At 35.9% G+C, this 20,717-nt stretch overlaps 2 protein-coding genes across 4 annotated transcripts in view; both read left to right on the forward strand.

The window, feature by feature from the left end:
* Positions 1 to 20,606, forward strand: part of LOC106138246 (uncharacterized) — a 32,517-nt gene extending 11,911 nt beyond the window's left edge. For both annotated transcript variants that reach the window (XM_060951932.1, XM_060951933.1), the window contains 7 exons: positions 1,148 to 1,352; positions 1,898 to 2,073; positions 2,927 to 3,167; positions 15,779 to 15,930; positions 16,722 to 16,881; positions 17,376 to 17,479; positions 18,252 to 20,606. In XM_060951932.1, coding sequence (XP_060807915.1) covers positions 1,148 to 1,352; positions 1,898 to 2,073; positions 2,927 to 3,167; positions 15,779 to 15,930; positions 16,722 to 16,881; positions 17,376 to 17,479; positions 18,252 to 18,324 — 1,111 coding nt within the window. In that variant the 3' untranslated portion in view covers positions 18,325 to 20,606. The remainder of the gene's footprint in view (positions 1 to 1,147; positions 1,353 to 1,897; positions 2,074 to 2,926; positions 3,168 to 15,778; positions 15,931 to 16,721; positions 16,882 to 17,375; positions 17,480 to 18,251) is intronic.
* On the forward strand, positions 3,185 to 13,979 carry LOC132903511 (uncharacterized). 2 transcript variants are annotated; one of them, XM_060951934.1, is made up of 3 exons: positions 3,185 to 3,791; positions 4,385 to 4,772; positions 4,864 to 13,979. In XM_060951934.1, the coding sequence occupies exon 3, from the start codon at positions 9,358 to 9,360 to the stop codon at positions 10,741 to 10,743; it is 1,386 nt and encodes a 461-aa protein (XP_060807917.1). In that variant the 5' UTR covers positions 3,185 to 3,791; positions 4,385 to 4,772; positions 4,864 to 9,357; the 3' UTR covers positions 10,744 to 13,979. The 2 variants fall into 2 exon arrangements, with proteins under 2 accessions (XP_060807917.1, XP_060807918.1); XM_060951935.1 differs by lacking the exon at positions 4,385 to 4,772.
* Positions 20,607 to 20,717: the final 111 nt, after the last annotated feature.

Genomic DNA, 20,717 nt, shown 5'->3' on the forward strand with positions numbered 1-20,717 from the left:
TTTGTCATTAATTTTTATTTTCTATTTTTTAGTTTGATTAGCAATAAAGCGTAGTTTTTTAGTTTTTTTTAAACTATTATTTATTTTCTATTTTTTAGTTCGATTAGCAATAAAACGCGTAGTTTTTTAGTTTTTTTATACAATTATTTTTTGGAAGTTAACACTTCTAATATAACTATCTTACTAGAAAAAACTTTCGCAACCATGCGCCCATCGCCGGAGGTTTTCACAACTAACTTTCTTAAAGTTATATGTGGCCTGATTGGATTAAATCTCATAATATTCTCATAATGATGATTCTTTTTTAGGCGATGGGCTTGCAACCTGTCACTATTTGAGTCTCAATTCTATCTTAAAGCCAAATAGCTGAACGTGGCCTATCAGTCTTTACAAGACTGTTGGCTCTGTCTACCCCGCAAGGGATATAGACGTGATTATATGTATGTATGACTAGCTATGCCCGCGACTTCGTCCGCGTGGAATAGTTATTTGGGCATCGTATTTATTTTTGCAAACATCCTCCTCGGCTTAATAGCGGGCGGTCACGCGTATTAGAAAGAACGCTGGTTCGCCGTATTAAATGTTTCGCTGCAAATTGCTTATAACGACTATATCTCAAAACCTATTCGTCTGATTTATATACTGTAAATGGCAATTTTAGTCTACATGAAAAGCCGAAAGTAATAAACATATTTATTTGGATAAGGATTAATACTGAATTAAAGAAAATTGGTTTTAAAATAACTTATATTTGTAATGAAAAAATAATCTTAAAAAATGAACATAAAAGTGGTTATTGTAAGTAAACCTTAAGAGATAGATATATGCTCTCGCGGACTTTTTTGTGGCAAAAAATGAGTACTTCACATCTTTAGTACATTGTTTTACTATATCTTTGTTGGTTTGCGCAGCGTTCGCGTGGAAAGCTCGCCGACTCATTCAACTTTCACCTGCATTGTTGACGTTTCCCGTAGGAAATCCGGGATAAAATGTAGCCTATAGCCTTCCTCGATAAATAGACTATCTAACAGTGAAAGAATTATTCAAATCGGTTCAGTAGTTTCTGAGATTAGCGCGTTTAAACAAACAAACAAACAAAACAAACTCTTCAGCTTTATAATATTAGTATTGATTTTCAAATCATCAGTTACCGCACTGCGTACTTCGAGGACATGCCCTGGATTGGCACGTTCCAGTACAGATTCCGCGGTTTCCGCCGCCAGCCGGCGGACCATTATCTGAGGGCTTTCTTCCTGGAGGAGTCTTCCCGCGGGAAGAAGTGGCGCGGGAACAACAAGTACTGCGTGGGGGACACGCCGCAGTATAAACTCATGATGAATCTGACCAACCAGGTGAGTTGGTGGAATTGAATTAAGACTAAGTTACATACATACATACATAAAATCACGCCTCTTTCCCGGAGGGGTAGGCAGAGACTACTTCTTTCCACTTGCCACGATCTCTGCATACTACCTTCGCTTCATCCACATTCATAACTCTCTTCATACAAGCTCGGCGGTTTCGGGTACTTTTGACCTAAATAAGACTATGTTATGATATAGACTAAGTTATCTTCTGATTAATCATCTTGAAATATAATTAAGCGTCTGGAGAAGTACATGGCGCCGTGTGGTTCCCGGCACCATTGGAAAAAAGAATAGGACCACTCCCATCTCTTTCCCATGGATGTCGTAAAAGGCAACTCAGAGATAAGCTTACAAACTAGGGATTCTTTTTTAGGCGATGAGCTAGCAACCTGTCACTAGTTGAATCTCAATTCTATCATTAAGCCAAATAGCTGAACTTAGCCATTCAGTCTTTTCAAGACTGTTGGCTCTGTCTACCCCGCAATAGATATAGACGTGACCATATGTATGTATGTATGTTAATTCTCCAGTTCTTCCACTTGGACGGAAAGAAGTTCGCGTTCACATTCATAGCGGACATCACACACGACGATTTCAACATGATCCCGACAGCAGACGAGGACTTTGTGAACTTCCTCAGCACGTTAAAAGATGAGGGGCACCTGGAGAATACCCTGCTGTTTGTGATGGGCGACCACGGACCTAGGTGAGTTAGGAATGTAATAACTTTGGGTCTACTGGAAGAGATTTCTTTTGAAATAAGTAGCACCTTTGTACTAGAATTACTGTAATAAATGCTTCTGTATATAATTTTGTGAACATAAATAAATAAATAACTTTTGTAGGAAGATGGACTGCCTCCGATCGATAACCTCCTTTTTTTGAAGTCGGTTAAATTGTTAAAAACTTCAGCTGAGTGTGACAATTTTTTTTTATGAAAATCGCATCAAAATAGGTTCAGCAAAACGCGAGATAATTGCGGATAAATATACATAATATTCAAGGTCAAATTGGAAACCATCTTTTTTAAGGCGGTTTAAAATGACGTCTAATTATATTATAATCAGCACTATTAATAAAGAGAAAAGATTTTTATTTTGGTATGTCTGTAACAAATAAACTCAAAAACTGCTGGACTGATTTACACGAAATTTGACAGTCTTTGGTTGTATGCTCTTTTTTTTCTGAAATTTCCCATGGGAGCGAAGCCGGCGCATAAACTACTAGTCATTTTAGTCAACTAGTCAAAAAGGTCTTGTTTTCCATAGTAAGTGTAATGGTATATATACTATATGTATGTACATATAGTCATGTTTTATCTCTTACAAGATTCTAATTTTAAGTTGCCAGTCAAAAGAAGAATTCCAAGTTCCATGGAAAGAAATGAAGTGGTCCTATCCTTTTCTTTCTATTTGTCCCTGGCACAATAATAATAATAGTTATTTGTCACTATATTTATATTTGAATCTATATCTTTATTACCTTTGAATGACAATTCTCATATAATAAAAAAAGCAAGTTTCCCATCTACATAACACGACAAAAAATCAACAATTCAGATACGCGAACGTACGGAACACGTACCAGGGTAAACTAGAAGAGAGGCTGCCTCTGATGGCGGTAGTGTTGCCCGCGACGCTGCGACACCGCGCCGCGACGCTGCGACACAACGCGCAGGTTCTGACCACCCCGCACGACATCCACGCGACGCTGCTAGACGCCATGGGGCTGGGGACCTATAAGAATGACTATAAAGTGGCCGGGGCCGATTTGCCGAGGGCCATGAGTCTGTTCGAACCGGTAAGTTTGCTTATTTGTGACTGTGTCTAGTAAAAGGGACCACTTTGACGATTCTAGTTTCCGAGTTATATGCATTTTTACAAAATTTGCCGAAAATATGTAAAATGGATTTTTGTTACTAATCGGTTATTAATACCTTAAATATCATTTTGTATAAAATAATACCTGTATAATTACAATATTTCAATATCCTAATAGGTCACGAAGTTTAGTACCAAGGGTACCACTTTAAGGTAATATTTTACAGGCGAAATATTTTGATTTATTTCGATCGCTGTTATGCAGGGAAGTGAAATAATAAGTTGAGGGTAGGATAAGGGGGGCGGGGGGCGAAGATTGGGCGGTAAGCGTGGCGCGGCGCGCGCGTCGCTCACTCAGTTAGCTGGCCGGCGCGTACTCGTACGCACATGTTAGTTGAGCATTGCCACGCGCCGTAAAACATCGTGATTTTTATCTATGCGAGCTGCGAATATACATTGTGTTTAAGTACCAAGTTTATAACGTCACATTTCATCATGGAAGACGATACTCAAATTTTGTTTACTGAATATGATGGCGATCAGCAGCAAACACTACAAACAACAGCTTCACATTCAGCACAGACATCGACGACGAAACCAAAAGGTAAGTTAAATCATTTCATTTCATAAAAATAGGTGATTATACCAAGGCAGGTATACCAAGAGACAGTAATAATAATACTCCATCTGTTTAGGTAGGTATTTAACATACTTTAAACAAAAAATTATCACAATCAATACATAGTAGGTATAAATTGGAGTCGCCCTCCACGTCTGTCTGTCTCTCTGTGTCATTATAGTAAAATATTAGCGTCGCAATGGTTTATGCGCGGTGAACTTAAATGCGCAGAGTAAAATACTTATTAGTTTTTTACGTTGCTGACAAACTGAACGGTAATAAGTTTATCTATTTATTATTTAATAGCCCGATATTTCGATGATATAATCGTTTATAGGTACTGTTTTAGGCATATTAAACACGTTGTTAAGTAGGTAGGGTATATAGATTTATTTTTGGTGCGCCTATTCAAAACCTACTCGAGCGGCTCGCGCGCTTTGAAGGTCACGTGGTGGCACTAGCGGCGTCGTTGTCAAAGCTTTTATGATTTGGCGCGGGAGTGCCAGTGTAGGAAAACTCCTTCCAGCGTGCTTAGCAATCCTATTTTAAGTAAAAAATAGTTTTTTTTTTTGTTACAGCACAACATAAAGGCACTCAAACACGGGAAACTGAAATAAGGTTTTCCAGTACGTGCTCAAAAAATGAGATTGTTTATTCCACTCGGGACTTACCCCAAATAAATAACTATCCCGGTCAGTGCATTTCAGATCCTCGAAACGAAGATGTAGCCAGAATAATTTTATATGAGTTGGAGCGTTTGCCTGAAAAACACCGCATTAGTGCTTTTGCCATAATTTTCAATGATATAAAAAAAATTCACGATGAAGTGTCTTCTCAGCCTGTTGTTACTGATAGCAATACTCGTGTAAACGCTGAAGAGGCAAGGAAACGTGACTTACAACAAAGAGTTTTAAGAAACATGGCGAGAGTGTTTGGCGATGAGGAGTTAAAGTAACTTTTGTGTAGGTATGTCACGTCTCACGCTCAAGTAATAGTTACTTAATAAATTTTGTAGTCTCATATCAATAGTGTTTCACCAATTTTTTTTTTGTTATAGATGGAGCTTCTCATGGAAAATTGGAGTGTGATTACGGTCAATGCACAGACATAGATTTAAGAAATTTTGAACAGGAGTATTTAAAATTCATAAAAAAAAATTCTGATGAAGAAAATCATGAGCCTCCTATCGATGATAGATGCGAAATAACTGGCGTTGAATTAGTTGTACCAGAAGACCCATCTCGTAATTTTTTTTTCTGATACTGACGATTTTCTCAACCAATTGGAAAACCATGAAGAACAACGGATATTTATCGACGGTTGCGGCTGTGCTATGTCATGCCAAGAAAAATTTCCCCGTGAAGCTGTGCTACAGTCCAGATTAGAATCACAGGAAATGAATACCAAATGCGACCTAGGCCATAATCATTTAAATTTGTTTACTATGGGTGCTCTTAATGCTCTAACTCGTCAAGGGTCCAATACTCTTAAAACAAACAAAAACAAAACAAAGGTAAGGAAAGCAGCTCATACAACTTTTTTTTTTAAGGCATAGCTGTTTGTAAGAACTTTTTTCAGTTTGTTTATGCATTAGGGGAAAAAAGATACAAAAATATTAAGAGCAAAGTACTTAAAGGAAATTTAGCAACAGTGTCCTCTCCTCATAATTTCACGTTGATAAGAACCAATAATGCCCAGCAAACAATTGATGCTTTTTACAATTTATAATTAGTATCCTTAATTAAAATTAAATTTTTATTCTCTACAATTAATCTAAATAGGTATTCATTCTAAATGTAATATATAATTGTCAGTCAAAAATTCCACCCCGAATCGTACCCGGCTCAAAGGTACCCATCACACTAGCTGCGTTTCCTCTTTGGATGGCTAAGGATATCCTTTGAACCAGGTACCATCCGGAGCGGTGGTCATACCCTCTGTCACGTAAACGGCGTCCTATTTCTTTAACAAAGCTTTTCGCTTCTGGGCACCACGGGCCAGCTGTCTCGACGGCGATTGGTATAAACTCATATTGATTTAATAAAACCGAGTATTTATTTAACTTGTGAGCAGCTGCCGCTCGTGCAGCCGATCCAGCCGATCGTGTGCTACTGTTCAAGTAGGACGCCGCATACGTGCTCACACAGGTTGCATCCCACAACAAACTACGTCCTCTTCGCCAGGGCACCAGAGTAAGCCCATCCGGCCGCTTTCCGTCTGACCTAGACAAACCAGGTGGTTCCAATTGACAGGGAATGTTTGCCGACACCAATGCACTGCGTATTATATGATTAATGGTATTATGCCGTGATAAACGGCCGGCACACCTTAAACAACTGAGGGCATGATGCGCACTGGAATTTACCATCTTTCCGCAAATACATTGGTGTGGCTCACATACTGGACAGCCCAACCTCAAAGCCACAGCTATTCTAAGTGAGTCATTGTCCAGTAAAGTTCCCATCTGAGGCGACGGAACAGCGTGCAGCCATGCACCCGATTCCGGCTCAGCAGAAGCCTTCAAACGCGCCAAATCCGAATCATTCGCTAAGCTTTCTAGGTCCTTCATCAGAATCTGAATTCTTTTCTCATCCCAAAGCTTTTGTACGTGGGGCTGACATGGAAAATCTGTATTCGGACACCTGCTGGACCATAATGTCATGGCTTCATTCACATGAGGCAAAATTAATCCATCACCATCAATAGAGAGTATTTTAGCTACTAGATTAACTGCCCCATGCGAGGACGCCAAGAAAGCCGGAAGGGCAACCTCCGAAAAACAACGAACTCCAAGTCCGCCATTACGTACAGGCAACGAAGCCTGGACCCACTGAATGTCATCAAGACTTACATTCAAAATATTTTCTAACGTTGAACGCACCGCATCATCAATCTGCTGAACAAAATGTGGAAACAACCATGCCGGGCTTGTCCTTGCTATATATGTTAACCGCGGCATTGCAAAACAATTGCGGAGTAGGACCAAGGCAACATGAGAGGATAGCATGTTTAGTCTGTCCCGGACAGTCATCAATAATGAGACTTTATTCTGAAGAGAAGCAGGCACCGCCTCCTTTAACAAAGGAGCACCCAAAATATTAAAATTCTCATTACTAACGACTTCTATCCCAGATAATACGTCATTAAAGCGTGAAATGGAAGCGCGTGCGTTCTCCCCACACAAAAACAATTCGCACTTACTCGGGTTGATTTTAAGGCCCAAAGGTCTAAAAGCTTCAATCAGACGCTGAAAATCAGCTGCTACTACATCAGGTGGACCACCCAAGGTTCCATCATCCAGGTACCAGATATTCAAGGGTGATTTCAGGCTGGCAACTGTCCTCTGAATTGCCAAGCTGAACATTAAAGGACCTAGAGGGTCCCCCTGTTGAGCGCCAACCTGAGACTTTATGGGAACACCATCAAAAGCTAAATTACTTGAAAATGCGTAGCACTGGTATGTAAAGGCGAAAAGTTCAGGAGTATGTTCTTGCACCTCACTTAGCATAACATCCCTTTCCAAAGTGTTGAAAGCGTTCTCTACATCGATCTTTAAAACAACATTATCAGTATTCTGATTGGACATTACGAAATATCGTGCTGCGTGTATAGTGGCCTCACAGCCTCTTGATGCTCCAAATCCAAGCTGGTGTGGTTGTAAACATTTTGCAACATTTTCTCTAACAGCGGTACATCCCAGTTTCGACACCAATCGTCTGAAGACGTTGCCCACAGCAATAGGCCTTATTCCTCCATCCCTTTTCTGAAGAGCGCAAAGAGATGCTCCATACAGATATGGACACACTTGAGGATTCAGAAGTCCTTTCAAAAGAAAATTACAAAGGTTGGTGACTGCTTCCAATAGGCGAACCCCATTATCCCCTGCTGAGGCAGACATAAGTTCCTTCAAATGATCCGAACGAAGACCATCCAAACCAGAAGCGGAACCAGTCTGAAAAGAAGACAGTGCCACAGAAACTTGTGAAGAATCAACCGTGAGACATCTGTTAGAACGGTTCGGCTCCGAAGGCAGTCTCAATGGACGAGACGGTGTAGGATGTTTCCGTATTAAGGAATTACGTGTATGCATATCACAAGGTGCAACAGAACAATCCGACAACAAAAGACGAACCGCACCTCTAAGATCACCGTCAAATACCTTTGCCTCTATAGATCTGTTAATAGAATATAATTTTCCACGATCGTCAATGTTGAGCACTTCATCATTAACACCATTAATATTTTCCTTCACTTTCGAGGTAAGAGAGGACCGTCCCTCACGTTTTGGTACTCTTAAGGCAGTAAAAGAGAAAGATAAGAGATTTGACCACGCGAGGATGCTATTGTCTCTCAAACAAATCTCTATTACGGAAGCCAGTTTGCCTGCGGCCAAGCATCTTGCTCCTTTAGGGATATGCTTCAATACTGGCACATTTTTTTTTAATAAAAAAAGATTATTGAGTACACTGAGGTCATCAGTTGCATGTGTTTGTACTGAAGAAAGAGAGTCCGGACAAACCTGACTTGGACCGCGCCTATGCATTCGACCAATATGGACAGCTAATCCTCTAGGGATAACGTATTGGCGCGAAGTATCCGGGCAAAGAGGACATGAGCCATGATTTGACATTATTACCAGTCCATAAATTGTAATAACTAAAAGATTTAAAAATTATATTTAAATATACAGATCAAATTAAAACATCAATTTATCGTCAACATTAATAAATAAAATTCATTCATTCATTCATTCATTAATAAATAAAATAAAAAAATATAAAACAAACAAACCAAATTAAACAATTAGCAAAGAATTAAATATTATTAAATTCTATGATGTCTCTTATAAAAATAAATTTAAATCAAATAAAAATAAAATCAATAAAATTCAAATAAAACAAAACATGCAATAAAATTATCTGCTACAGCGGTGGTCGATGTAACTTTCCAGCGCAAATTGCAAACCATCGTCAATTTTCTATATTCAATCAGACTCCTTCTCCAGAAGCGTCATATTAATATATATATATAAATCAGCAGCAATTGTGTTGTTAAACTTCTTCTTCACAACCGCCGAATAAAATCAAATTCTACCATATCCATAGTTATATTAATGATGGCAACATTATTCAAATGTCAAACTCTAAATAAGAGTGTCAATTGATGTTGATAAGACAGAAATAAATCCTCCTTGAGGGTAGATATTTAAAAATATGTTGACTTTCCAATATATCACTCCACTGCATTCCAAGTCCAACTTAACTAAATGTACTTTTCCTTATTTTGTAGATTTAGGTATATGGTTAATAACACTACCACACCTTCACTAGAAGCTGGCCGTCACATTATCACATTTTGAGGTCCGAAACCTAGAACTTTCAATTTTTTAAACAATAAGTTTCAAGAACTTCGTGTATACAGGGCTAGGGTTGCCCTCTCCTTGATTGATGCTGTATTATTCAAAAAATCTTTCTCAGAACAAAATTCATTAGTCTTGCCAGGCCGCGTTCCAAGTTTTCATAATCCTGACTTACATATTTTACCCAGTTCAATGAATAAACGATACGTGTATGATAAGTACCAAAAAGCGAGCAAATTGTCCGAAAGAGATGCTGTGAGTTTAAGAACTTGGTACAGATTATGGCAAACCTATGCTCCAAATATTGTCATTCAAAAGCCTCGAACGGACCTGTGTACAAAATGCCAAGAAAATATTACAGCTTTAGGTAAAATGCAAGGCTTAGATGAAAATGAAAAGCGCGGATTGATTGAAAAATCGTCCCAACATTTAGATTTAGTTCAAACTGAACGTGCCTATTACAAACAATTGATTGACACGTCAGCAGATGTATTCGGAAACCGGAAACTAGGGCAAAACCAGCCATGCTCATCGCCAGGAAAAATGCATTACTCGTTTGATTTTGCGCAACAGGTACATTTGCCTCATAGCTCACAGCAAGTTGGACCTCTTTACTTTTTGGCGGGATATAAAATCGGTTTGTTTGGCATAGCCGCGGAGCCACTAAAACAATTTGTGTTATATATCATCCCAGAAGCTTGCAATACTGGAAAAGGTTCGAATACCGTAATCTCACTCCTAGACCACTTTTTCAATAATTTTGGGCTGGGTGAAACAGACGTCATTTGTCATGCTGATAATTGTAGCGGTCAAAATAAAAATAACTTCATGATGCAGTACGCATTATGGCGTACACTAACGGGGAAACATAAATCATTTCAACTTTCTTTTTTGCCCGTTGGACATACCAAATTCGCGCCGGATTTATACTTCGGACTATTTAAAAAAAAGTTCCGTCTTTCCAATTCAAACACAGCCAGAGATGTGTTGGAGTGCGCCGTTTCAGCTTGCCATAATTTAGACACAGTTACGGCAGTTCTTGTCGGTAATGAAACTGGTGATATAATGAATGTGCATTCATACAATTGGGCCGATTTCTTTAAAAAGAAATCTCCGCAAAGCGTGACACAGCTGCTCTCTTACAACCATTTCAAAGCGTCTATTGATGATCCTGGAGTCCTGCATTGCACCAAAAAGTTTGATGATCAAGATGTTAAAAACGTCGCAGTTTTTAATTCCACTTGTGATTTCACACAAAATGCTAGTCCGACTGTAATACCTCCTACAAGGCTATCGTTTGAGCGACAACAGTATTTGTTCCAAAAAATTCGTGTCTATGTTTCCCCTGAGGCTCAAAATGTCTTGTGTCCAGAACCTATAAAAATCGTTGCAATAAGTGCTATAGAAGATCCGTTACTTGACGTCGAAATGCCGCTCATAGATACTGAATCAGCCACCCCGTCGACGTCGGCGCTCACAGTAGTGGAAAGCCAAAAACGAAAAACACCCAAATGCGGCTACTGTGGTGAAATGGGCCACAGAAATCAAAAAAGGAGTAATGTATATTTTTGTAATTAAAAAAAACTAAAAACCTACGCTTTATTGCTAATCAAACTAAAAAATAGAAAATAAAATTTAAAGACAAAGGAATTATAAAACAGTAGTAGCAAGTCGAACAATCGGTTATAGTCAATTACCTCCGATTAAAATTATAACAAAATTAAATTTATAAACAAAACAATTGAAATCTGAGTAAAAAGCGTGGGGTGCCTGATGTAGTAAATATTAAAATCATTCTATTAGCATATATTTATGACAAGAGAGTTATGAAAATGAAGTAAAATGCACCCCACGCTTTTTACTCTGATTTAAATTGTTTTGTTTATAAATTTAATTTTGTTATAATTTTAATCGGAGGTAATTGACTATAACCGATTGTTCGACTTGCTACTACTGTTTTATAATTCCTTTGTCTTTAAATTTTATTTTCTATTTTTTAGTTTGATTAGCAATAAAGCGTAGTTTTTTAGTTTTTTTTAAACTATTATTTATTTTCTATTTTTTAGTTTGATTAGCAATAAAACGCCTAGTTTTTTAGTTTTTTTATACAATTATTTTTTGGTAGAAGTGTTAACTTCCTACTACTTCTACTACGCTGTATAACTATCTTACTAGAAATGACTTTCGCAACCATGCGCCCATCGCCGGAGGTTTTCACGACTAACTTTCTTAAAGTTATATGTGGCCTGATTGGATTAAATCTCATAATATTCTCATCATCATGATTCTTTTTTAGGCGATGGGCTAGCAACCTGTCACTATTTGAATCTCAATTCTATCTTAAAGCCCAATAGCTGAAGGTGGCCTATATAGTCTTTACAAGACTGTTGGCTCTGTCTACCCCGCAAGGGATATAGACGTGATTATATGTATGCATGTATGTATGATGATTGTTAAACCCAGTTGAAAAGAATTTTATAGTGATAAATCACTGTTAATAATATTTTTGACTATCCAGCAAACATAACAATTTTCGATTGTGGCCTTGCCAGGAATCAAACCACAAGATTAAGAGGCAGATTGATACAGGAACAAAAATATTTCAAACATACCTCCACTGCCTTTACAACCAGGAACGCAACAATGTTTATCTGAAGACATCGTGGCACTTTTGTAGTAAAATCTGTCTTTCACAAAAACAAACACAAACTTGGGACTCCTATCTCAAATAATCAGGTACTTTTTACAGGAGCCCTATCTCAAAATATCTGCACAACACAGTGAACACAGTCAGAGTCCAATCTCAGATGATAAAATCACACGAATATCCGGAAGAACAAAGCTCGACTCAACGGAAGATTCCAAACTCCAAATAACGACAAGTTATCAGCACAAAACAAAGTGCAAATAGGTAAATACACAGGCACCGGTAAAAAAACAGAAAGAAAGTTTACAGGTGTTAGAATCGAATTCAAAACTTACTGCAAAACTTATTTTACATAAATAAACAAACTGTCACTCATTTTCCAAGCGAGTATTACAGTGTTGCTATTATAAATATGCAAAAGTTACATAATGTTAATTCAAGAATCGCATTAATATGTTAAATACGTATTAAATATCGCAAAGTTCTGTAGGTAGTAACTTTATTCTTGTATTGTTGTAAATTTAGTTGTTCAATTTTCATTTATTACTTTTGTTTTATTACTTATATATTTTTTATTGTTTTAAAATATTCTACTAATTCTACTATTGTTTCTAATGGTAATTCTAAATGGAGCGATGCGATGAAATAAAAAAGCCTCAGGTTAATAGTAACATTATATGGAAATATATTACATCTCTTTTTGGACTCCTTATACGTCAGAACTTCTTGGTTTCTTGTATGGAGATTACTGGCACTGGTGCTATCTCTGTCTCTCTTACTCTCATACGAAGGATCTAAAAATGAATTTATTAATCCTGGCAGTTTTAATAAGGATAATGAGAAACTCTTATCAAAATATTGCATTGTCATCGGTCCTTGATACGTGTGCAAAGTTTCAAGTTGATCAGACGTTTAGAAATCAGTGAAAATTAAGCTCAAAGATTCCGTTACATACATACATACATACATACATACATACATACATACATACAACCCAAGCTAATAAAAGCGTAGTAAAAAAAGAGAACTTGATGAGCGCCTTGAATCCAGTTAACTGTATTTACCAAGTAAAAAAATGTGATTTATTTTGATTATAGTAAGTACTTTAATTTGACAAGTTGTTGTGTGTGATTTTTTTATTTTTGTAAACAAGTAAAGTTTAGTGACAAAGTGGTACCTGACTTAGTATATTAATTATTTTTTCCTTAGAAATGTATAAAATGTAGAAGAAACTTACTTTAATGTTGAAAAATATTTACTTTACTATTTAACATAGTGACAACACGTTATATTTTATTATAAAAACATGTTAAATAGTAGTTATTTTACTTGTGACACTAAACTTTACTAAGCCCCCCAAGTGGTACCCTAATTATTCTTCCATAGTAAAATGATCGTCAAACCACTAAACTTAAAACACGATAATTTCTCTAAATATTGCATTAAGTATCGTTAATTATGTTTGGATCTCTGTGCTAAAGTATATTTTGGCTAATTTTGTGATATAACTTAAAAAATATATATTATTTAGTTGATTTTTGTTTATGAGACTGATTAGAACTGATTTATAGAAATGTTAGTATTTTCGATTAAAAACATAGAAAATACTGGTCTTTTTTTATTTTTTCCCTTCTATTATTGCCTAAAATATATTACCATAATTAATAATTCATTGTTTAAAAGGTATTTTCTTAAGATTATGAGTAATTAAGATACTTGATTTTTTTCCTACTCCTGCAAGTTCTTCCTTGACTACCTTCCAAATCATTATAGTTATTGAGACCATTGATGCCTGAATTTAATCTTTGATAATACTAGATTAGCTTGATACCAATCATTCCATAACTTCCTAGTAGAAGTGTATTTTTCACGAGCATAAACTTTAAAATCAATTTTCTCGACTCGTACATTTTGCCTACTGCATGTTTAAAAATGTATAAAAAAATAATTATTGCACCTAGGAAAACGATTCTTTTTTTACTGAATAGCTAATTTTACCTAGTTTTAGGAGATATTAATAACTCCATACCGGTAAAGTGGTCCCTTTTCCCAGACACAGTCACATTTCAACTTCACTACATGCTGTGCCGTGTGGTTCCCGGCACGAATAGAAAAAAGAATAGGACCACTCCATCTCTTTCCCATGGATGTCGTAAAAGGCGACTAAGGGGTAGTCTTATAAACTTGGGATTCTTCTTTTAGGCGATGGGCTAGCAACCTGTCACTATTTGAATCTCAATTCCATCTTAAAGCCAAACAGCTGAACGTGGCCTATTAGTCTTTACAAGACTGTTGGCTCTGTCTACCCCGCAAGGGATATAGACGCGACTATATGTATGTCACTACATAGTTTGTATATAGAGAAAAATCGCCTCCCCCGTGTGTGAATCATGTTTAAAACTACACGACGGATTTTGATACAATTTCTTTTTATAGATAAAGGGACTTAAAAGGAAAGTTTATATATGAAATGCTGCCCGTGCGAAGCCAGGACGGGACGCTAGTTGGTAATAAAGAAACTATTAGGTGCACTTAAAAAATATGAAACTGTCAAAGCCTTTTAAATGAAATCTATGTGAAATTTTCGTCATTTTGGCATTATCAATCATTAAAATCGATACATCGATAAAGATAAATGGAAATGGTAACCTTCTTTTGAACAAATATCCATATTTTTATTCCGACTCGATAATAATAGTAAACCTTCACTAAATTCAGTCAAAGATATATCAATTTAACTTTAGCCTAGAAACGAATTAGCGACATAATTTTTCATCATTAGGAGAATAGACGACAGAATTTTTTATTTTTAAACGATTCATCAAAAGAATATCTTTCTACTTTTTTGTCGGCGAATCGTTCGTATAATTTTATTAGAACAGTTAAATCAGTGTAGCAACATTTTAATTGTACCTTCTTTATACAAAACAGTTGTCAACTTTTGCAGGTAGTTTATTATTTATATTTTTTTTTCGTTGGATTTTAGGTATATGAATTTTATCACATCTATATATTATGAAAGGCCACGTTCAACTTTTTGGCTTGATGATAGAAGTCAGATTCAAATAGGTTGCTAGCCCATCGCCTTATCCCAAGTTTTTAAGCTTTTACGACAACCATAGGAAAGAAATGGAGTGGTCCTATTTTTTTTTCTACTGCTGCCGTTAACCACACGACACATATACAGGGTGACTTTAAATTCACCTGCATAAATTTAACTGTTAAGTGTACTCATCTACAGGATATTTAAAAACGTTAAAAGAAAAATATCGGTTCATATTTCAGAAAGTACGAAATAAAAAGTATCAAAATCCACGATCCTAAATACGTCATATCACCCCGGCCGGCGGAAAAGCGACGCGTAAGATTCAGATGTCAACGACACAATGCATTCAGCTGAGCGATCTCGACAACTCTGTACTCTACTTGATCTTGATACTAGAAAAATAATTTATTTTTCAGACATTTATTTACATGTTTAGTTTTAATTTCTTTTTGTAGTATTGGTCTTTATTAAAGCGTGTGACGTAGTTTTTGAGGGATTTTTTTAAATGTGAAAATGATGACGTTTAATTTAAATAAAAATAGGCTCAAACGGCTCAGAAGCATGGGTATAGTCTATGTTTAGAAGGATGCAGTTGTTTTAAATGTCACCCTGTATATATGAAAGGCCACGTTCAACTTTTTGGCTTGATGAAAGAATTGAGATTCAAATAGGTTGCTAGCCCATCGCCTTATCCCAAGTTTTTAAGCTTTTACGACAACCATAGGAAATAAATGCACTGGTCCTATTCTTTTTTCTACTGCTGCCGTCGACCACACGACACATATATATATGAATTTATAAATACACATAGGTTTAAAGATATTTTTTCTCAAAAAAGACAAAAAAAAATCACTTACATGAGAACATATTTAAAGATAAAACATAGATATATGTATACTTCGATGATACCCTACTATCAGATCCCCGCGCGGCGCTCGTGCAGCGAGGCGGGCATCGAGCCGCACTGGTGCGCCTGCGTGTCGTGGCGGAACTTGTCTCGGGCCGCGCCGCTCTATGACAGGGCCGCTCTAGCCCTGGTGCACTACATCAACGGGCTGACAGAGCCTGTCAGGTAGGACGTCACTCAGTTTGTTACGTCTAGGAACCTTTGATGATATTTTTTTTCTATATACATACATACATATGATCACGTCTATATCCCTAGCGGGGTAGACAGAGCCAACAGTCTTGAAAAGACCGATAGGCCACGCTCAGCTGTTTCGCTTAGTGATAATTATTTTTTTCTATATGAGAAATTTAATATGATTTAATATGAATATTTCAGTCTTTTCAAGACTGTTGGCTCTGTCTGCCCCGCAAAGGATATAGACGTAACCATATATATGTATGTATGTATGAGATTTATAAAATCTTTATTTTACAAGTTTAGGTTTCATATTTAGGTTAGCAACATAACTACAATATAGAAACATACGAAATGAATATATAGATATTATAAACAAATATACCTCGTTATTTATACACTCTGAACAAAATCTAGCCTTAATGGAAAATCTTATATATATTTTGATGTTAGTATCTTGCATCTTTACAGCCTTTTTTTAAGTTTTCCTACAGCTAATACTCCCAGAGGGGATTTATTGCTAATTACTTAACAGAGGCATTGTAAAACAATTTTGGTTACGTAGTATATGAAAACTACAACTCAACTTTATACTTCACTTAGAGTGCTATTTCGGGAATTATTTATCTTTACAATATATAATGTAGCATTTCTTCCTTTACACTTTATTTCAACTTAAATTTGTGACCTTAATCTGTTGTCCGCAAATTGCGAAACAATCCATATTTTCACAACAAAATTCAACTACCTAAAAAACTTTTCCACAAAAACACTCGTAGGTCTCAATGTGCGCCGCGCACCCTCTCCTCCGTGTCGTGGGTGATGTCGCAACAAGCCGACAGCCGCGTGTTATCCTTCGTGGGCGCCAAAGATAACGACGGGTACGTTGGAAAGTTCGGGGATAAGGTCAAACTGCAGCGGGAGACTTATCAGGTTAAGGTGAGGTTATCGTTTTAACCTTATATCGTACATATGGTCACGTCTATGTCCCTTGCGGGGTAGACAGAGCCAACAGTCGTGAATAGACTGGTAGGCCACGTTCAGCTGTTTGGCTTAATGATAGAATTGAGATTCAAATAGTGGCGAGTTGCTAGTCCATCGCCTAAAATAGAATCCCAAGTTTGTAAGCTTATCCCTAAGTCGCCTTTTACGACATCCATGGGAAAGAGATGGAGTGGTCCTATTCTTTTTTGTATTGGTGCCGGGAACCACACGGCAATACTTTAAACCAAACCTTATATACAATGCCAAATGCTCAATTTTATCATTAAGCCAAACAGCTGAACGTGGCCATTCAGTCTTTTTAAGACTGTTGGCTCTGTCTAACCCGCAAGGGATATAGACGTGACCATATATATGTATGAATGTAATAAATAAGTCGTGACTGACGACGGATATGAAATAAATATGGCAATTTAACAATAACATTCCAGTTGACCGTAGCGCCCGGTTCCGGAGACTTCGAAGCGTCGCTGACGTACATCGTGAGCGAAGATAAGTTCCACGTCGATATTAGAGACATCTCGCGGACAAATAGGTAAGCTTTTGTATAATTTATTGCGTTTCACTTCGATTACGTCTGTTATAAGCACCAAATGAGAATCAGTGGTTAAGTAGTTAACATTTGCCTTGAAAATCTTTCACAGGTTCAAACCCTATCACAGATTTTTATCATTGAGTCTTTTCCAAATTACGTCGGAATTCAAACTCATCATGATCTTTATTATAATTTGCTCAACCCTCTTTGTGATGTCAACATTTACAAAAAAGAATGAAAATAAGGATTGAAATTAGTCTACAAAATTAACTTTTACTTTTTTACAAAATTATTTATGTCTCAACAACGACTTTACCGATTTTGTTGCTACGCGAATTAAAAAGTTCTATTGATAGATAAACATACTTTTTATGTCCTACATGTCTTTTAAATTTTATCAAAATCAGACCAACAGTTCTAAAGTTTACGCGTTACAAACATACATACATAAAAAAAAACATTTTAGCCCCAAGTTGATTGGTAAATCTCGATTACTTTGCTCGCTCGGTCAAAAATGTAATTTAACAAAAAATATACCTACGTGCAAGTAAAGAAGGAAGGTTTTTTTATACTAGCGACCCGCCCCGGCTTCGCACGGGTGCAAAATTTTGTTATTATACATAAATACCTTCCTCTTGAATCACTCTACCTGTTACAAAAAAACCGCATCAAAATCCGTTGCGTAATTTTAAAGATTTAAGCATACAGACAAACAGACTAAAATAGCGACTTTGTTTTATACTATGTAGTGAAGTCGCATGTTATATTCCAGGTACGGCAACGAACCGGATTGCATCAGCAAAACTCACCCACATCTCAATCCATATTGCTACTGTGTTGGTTGATATGCTACTGCATTTATAATTGTTTGGTACGTTAAAATTACGAAATTGTTATGTACCAAAAAATTATAATTGTGGCATCGTAGAAAAAACATTATCTATTATAATATAATAGTTTTACAGTGCTACCACTTTTTTTAGGACGCCTCGGCAATATTCGACCTTATCTACCTCCGAATCGAACCACATGAATTCTCAATAAAATACTGACCTTATCACAAGTACATTAAACTTAAAATCAATAAGCGAAATTCTCTATGTATATGCTCTATCAGCTATAGCTATCTCGCTCTTATTAGAAGTGAAACAGCCGACAGTTCGCAGGTTCAAATGGCGCGCTCTGATTGGCTCAACCTGTCAAATATTTTCGAGCCAAACGAAAATTACCTAGACTTCTGCGCAGGCGCATCGGTGTAACTTAAAAAAAGTGGTAATAGTGCACAATTGACCAAGAAATTAATTGATATGCCACGTAAATAACACAGTAGCCAGTTAAATTCAGTACTTAAGGATATTTTTTACAAATTTTTGATTGAAAATTTTACTTCAAAATATAATAAAAACACGACACATCGGATTACATATTATTCTAAAGTATGTTGTTAAATAATGAGTATTATTTTTCTATATTATTACTAGGTTTTTTTTTATTTACTGTCTTAGGAAGCGGGATCTCTATTTCCATTTGTTATTCTCGTATTATTTTGTAAATCATAAGCATTATTGGAAAAAGCACTAGGAGAATGTCCCTATTCTTTTTTATTATTTTTCGGTGCTAAGTCTCGATTTATGAATTCTCAGTTAAAAATCTCATAGGGCTAGTCACAGGTTACCTCGATATTAATTTAAGTCTCACATTTTCTCTTTATGAAAACGGATCAATTATAAATTTAATCTGTGTAAACAATTAGCAATAATAAGTATTCGAATGCGTAGAAATCGGAAAAATATAAGACAAATGTGTATACCTTATTGTTATTGAAATTATAGACAAATGTGTATAGCATATAGGAATAATGTGTCGTCATCTTACATCGCACGCAGTTTTCTTCGCAGTTGTAAAGCTGTCAAAATAATCTCAGAATTTAGATGCAATATGAAAACGTAATTCATTCAATTCAGTATAACAATGTGCTCCATAGTCCACATTTAGTCATTATTATGAGTCACTTCATATCACTTAATACTCGTTATTGTCATATCTGGTTCCATTCCAGAAGAAGCGGTAACAAATTGCACTGCATCATTTTCTTCAACAACGTCAACTTCACAACTATCCAAAATTGAATAAAAGAGTGGACGATAGAATACATTGTTTTACATCAAAAAACTATGACAATTATTAAATGATTGATGTTCGAAATGTCCTACAATAATGAATAAAAAATGATTCCATTTGATTTATGGCAACTGATTTCCATCAGTTGCGATGACACATTTGCCACTCAACAATTCTATTGTTTTATTTTATTCCGATTTTTATGTTCGGATCACATTACATTTCTACTCATAATTTAACTTGTGAATCTTACATTTGGTAGCTATTAATGTTATAAGTATTTAGATAAGGACTTGAAATAAAAATTAAGAACTGTAATAATACTGACTGGGATTTAAAACGGTTTTGAATTGACCTTATTTAAGTTCTTGGCTTCTTGGACATGTTGCGATTTAATTTTTTTGGATGTCTAAGGTAGGTTTCTCAAAAAAATAATCTATTTTTATAAGTTACCAAAAATAGGTTAGTGTATAGGTGCGACCGCTTTTGGGTAGGCCCATTATTTTATATTATTCTATGTTTTAAATTGAAAATTTCGTATTTCGGCGTTATAATTTTTTCGTGTATTTTTTTTTTATTTTAGAAGATATGCGATAAACTGTTCTTCGATTGTTATTTGGCCATTTGTCATTTGTTTGAAAAAAAAAATTAATCGACAGTAAATTTCATCTTTACGATTCGTCGAAAAATATTGGAGTCTATTCTGTCGTCGAATCGTTTGACCATTAAAAGTTCACATTACAACTAAAGCGATACGCGGTCTTCAAATAATGCCACCAAAATTATGGAGTTCAATTTGAATATCGACCCCTTTTGTGTAAGTTTGTACTTTGTACCAAATTGTTGGAAATTATTTTTTTATTATATTTTAACATCATTTGTTAATTTTGGAGCGATAAATATGTGTGATATTTTGTATTTTGTCCAATTTATAAATGATATTTATTAATTTATGAATATGTTGTCGTATAGTGTATGGGAATTCTGAAATAAAGTAATTGTAAGTAGTCTGAAAATTAATCTCATTTCTTATTGTTTAAAAATTTGAATAAAAGTAATTGAAAAGTATAAAATTGCTTTATTTTATATACAATGACGAGTATATTGCATGTCTACT

This window comes from Amyelois transitella, chromosome 27, assembly GCF_032362555.1.
Source record: "Amyelois transitella isolate CPQ chromosome 27, ilAmyTran1.1, whole genome shotgun sequence".
NCBI classification, from domain to species: Eukaryota; Metazoa; Arthropoda; class Insecta; order Lepidoptera; family Pyralidae; genus Amyelois; species Amyelois transitella.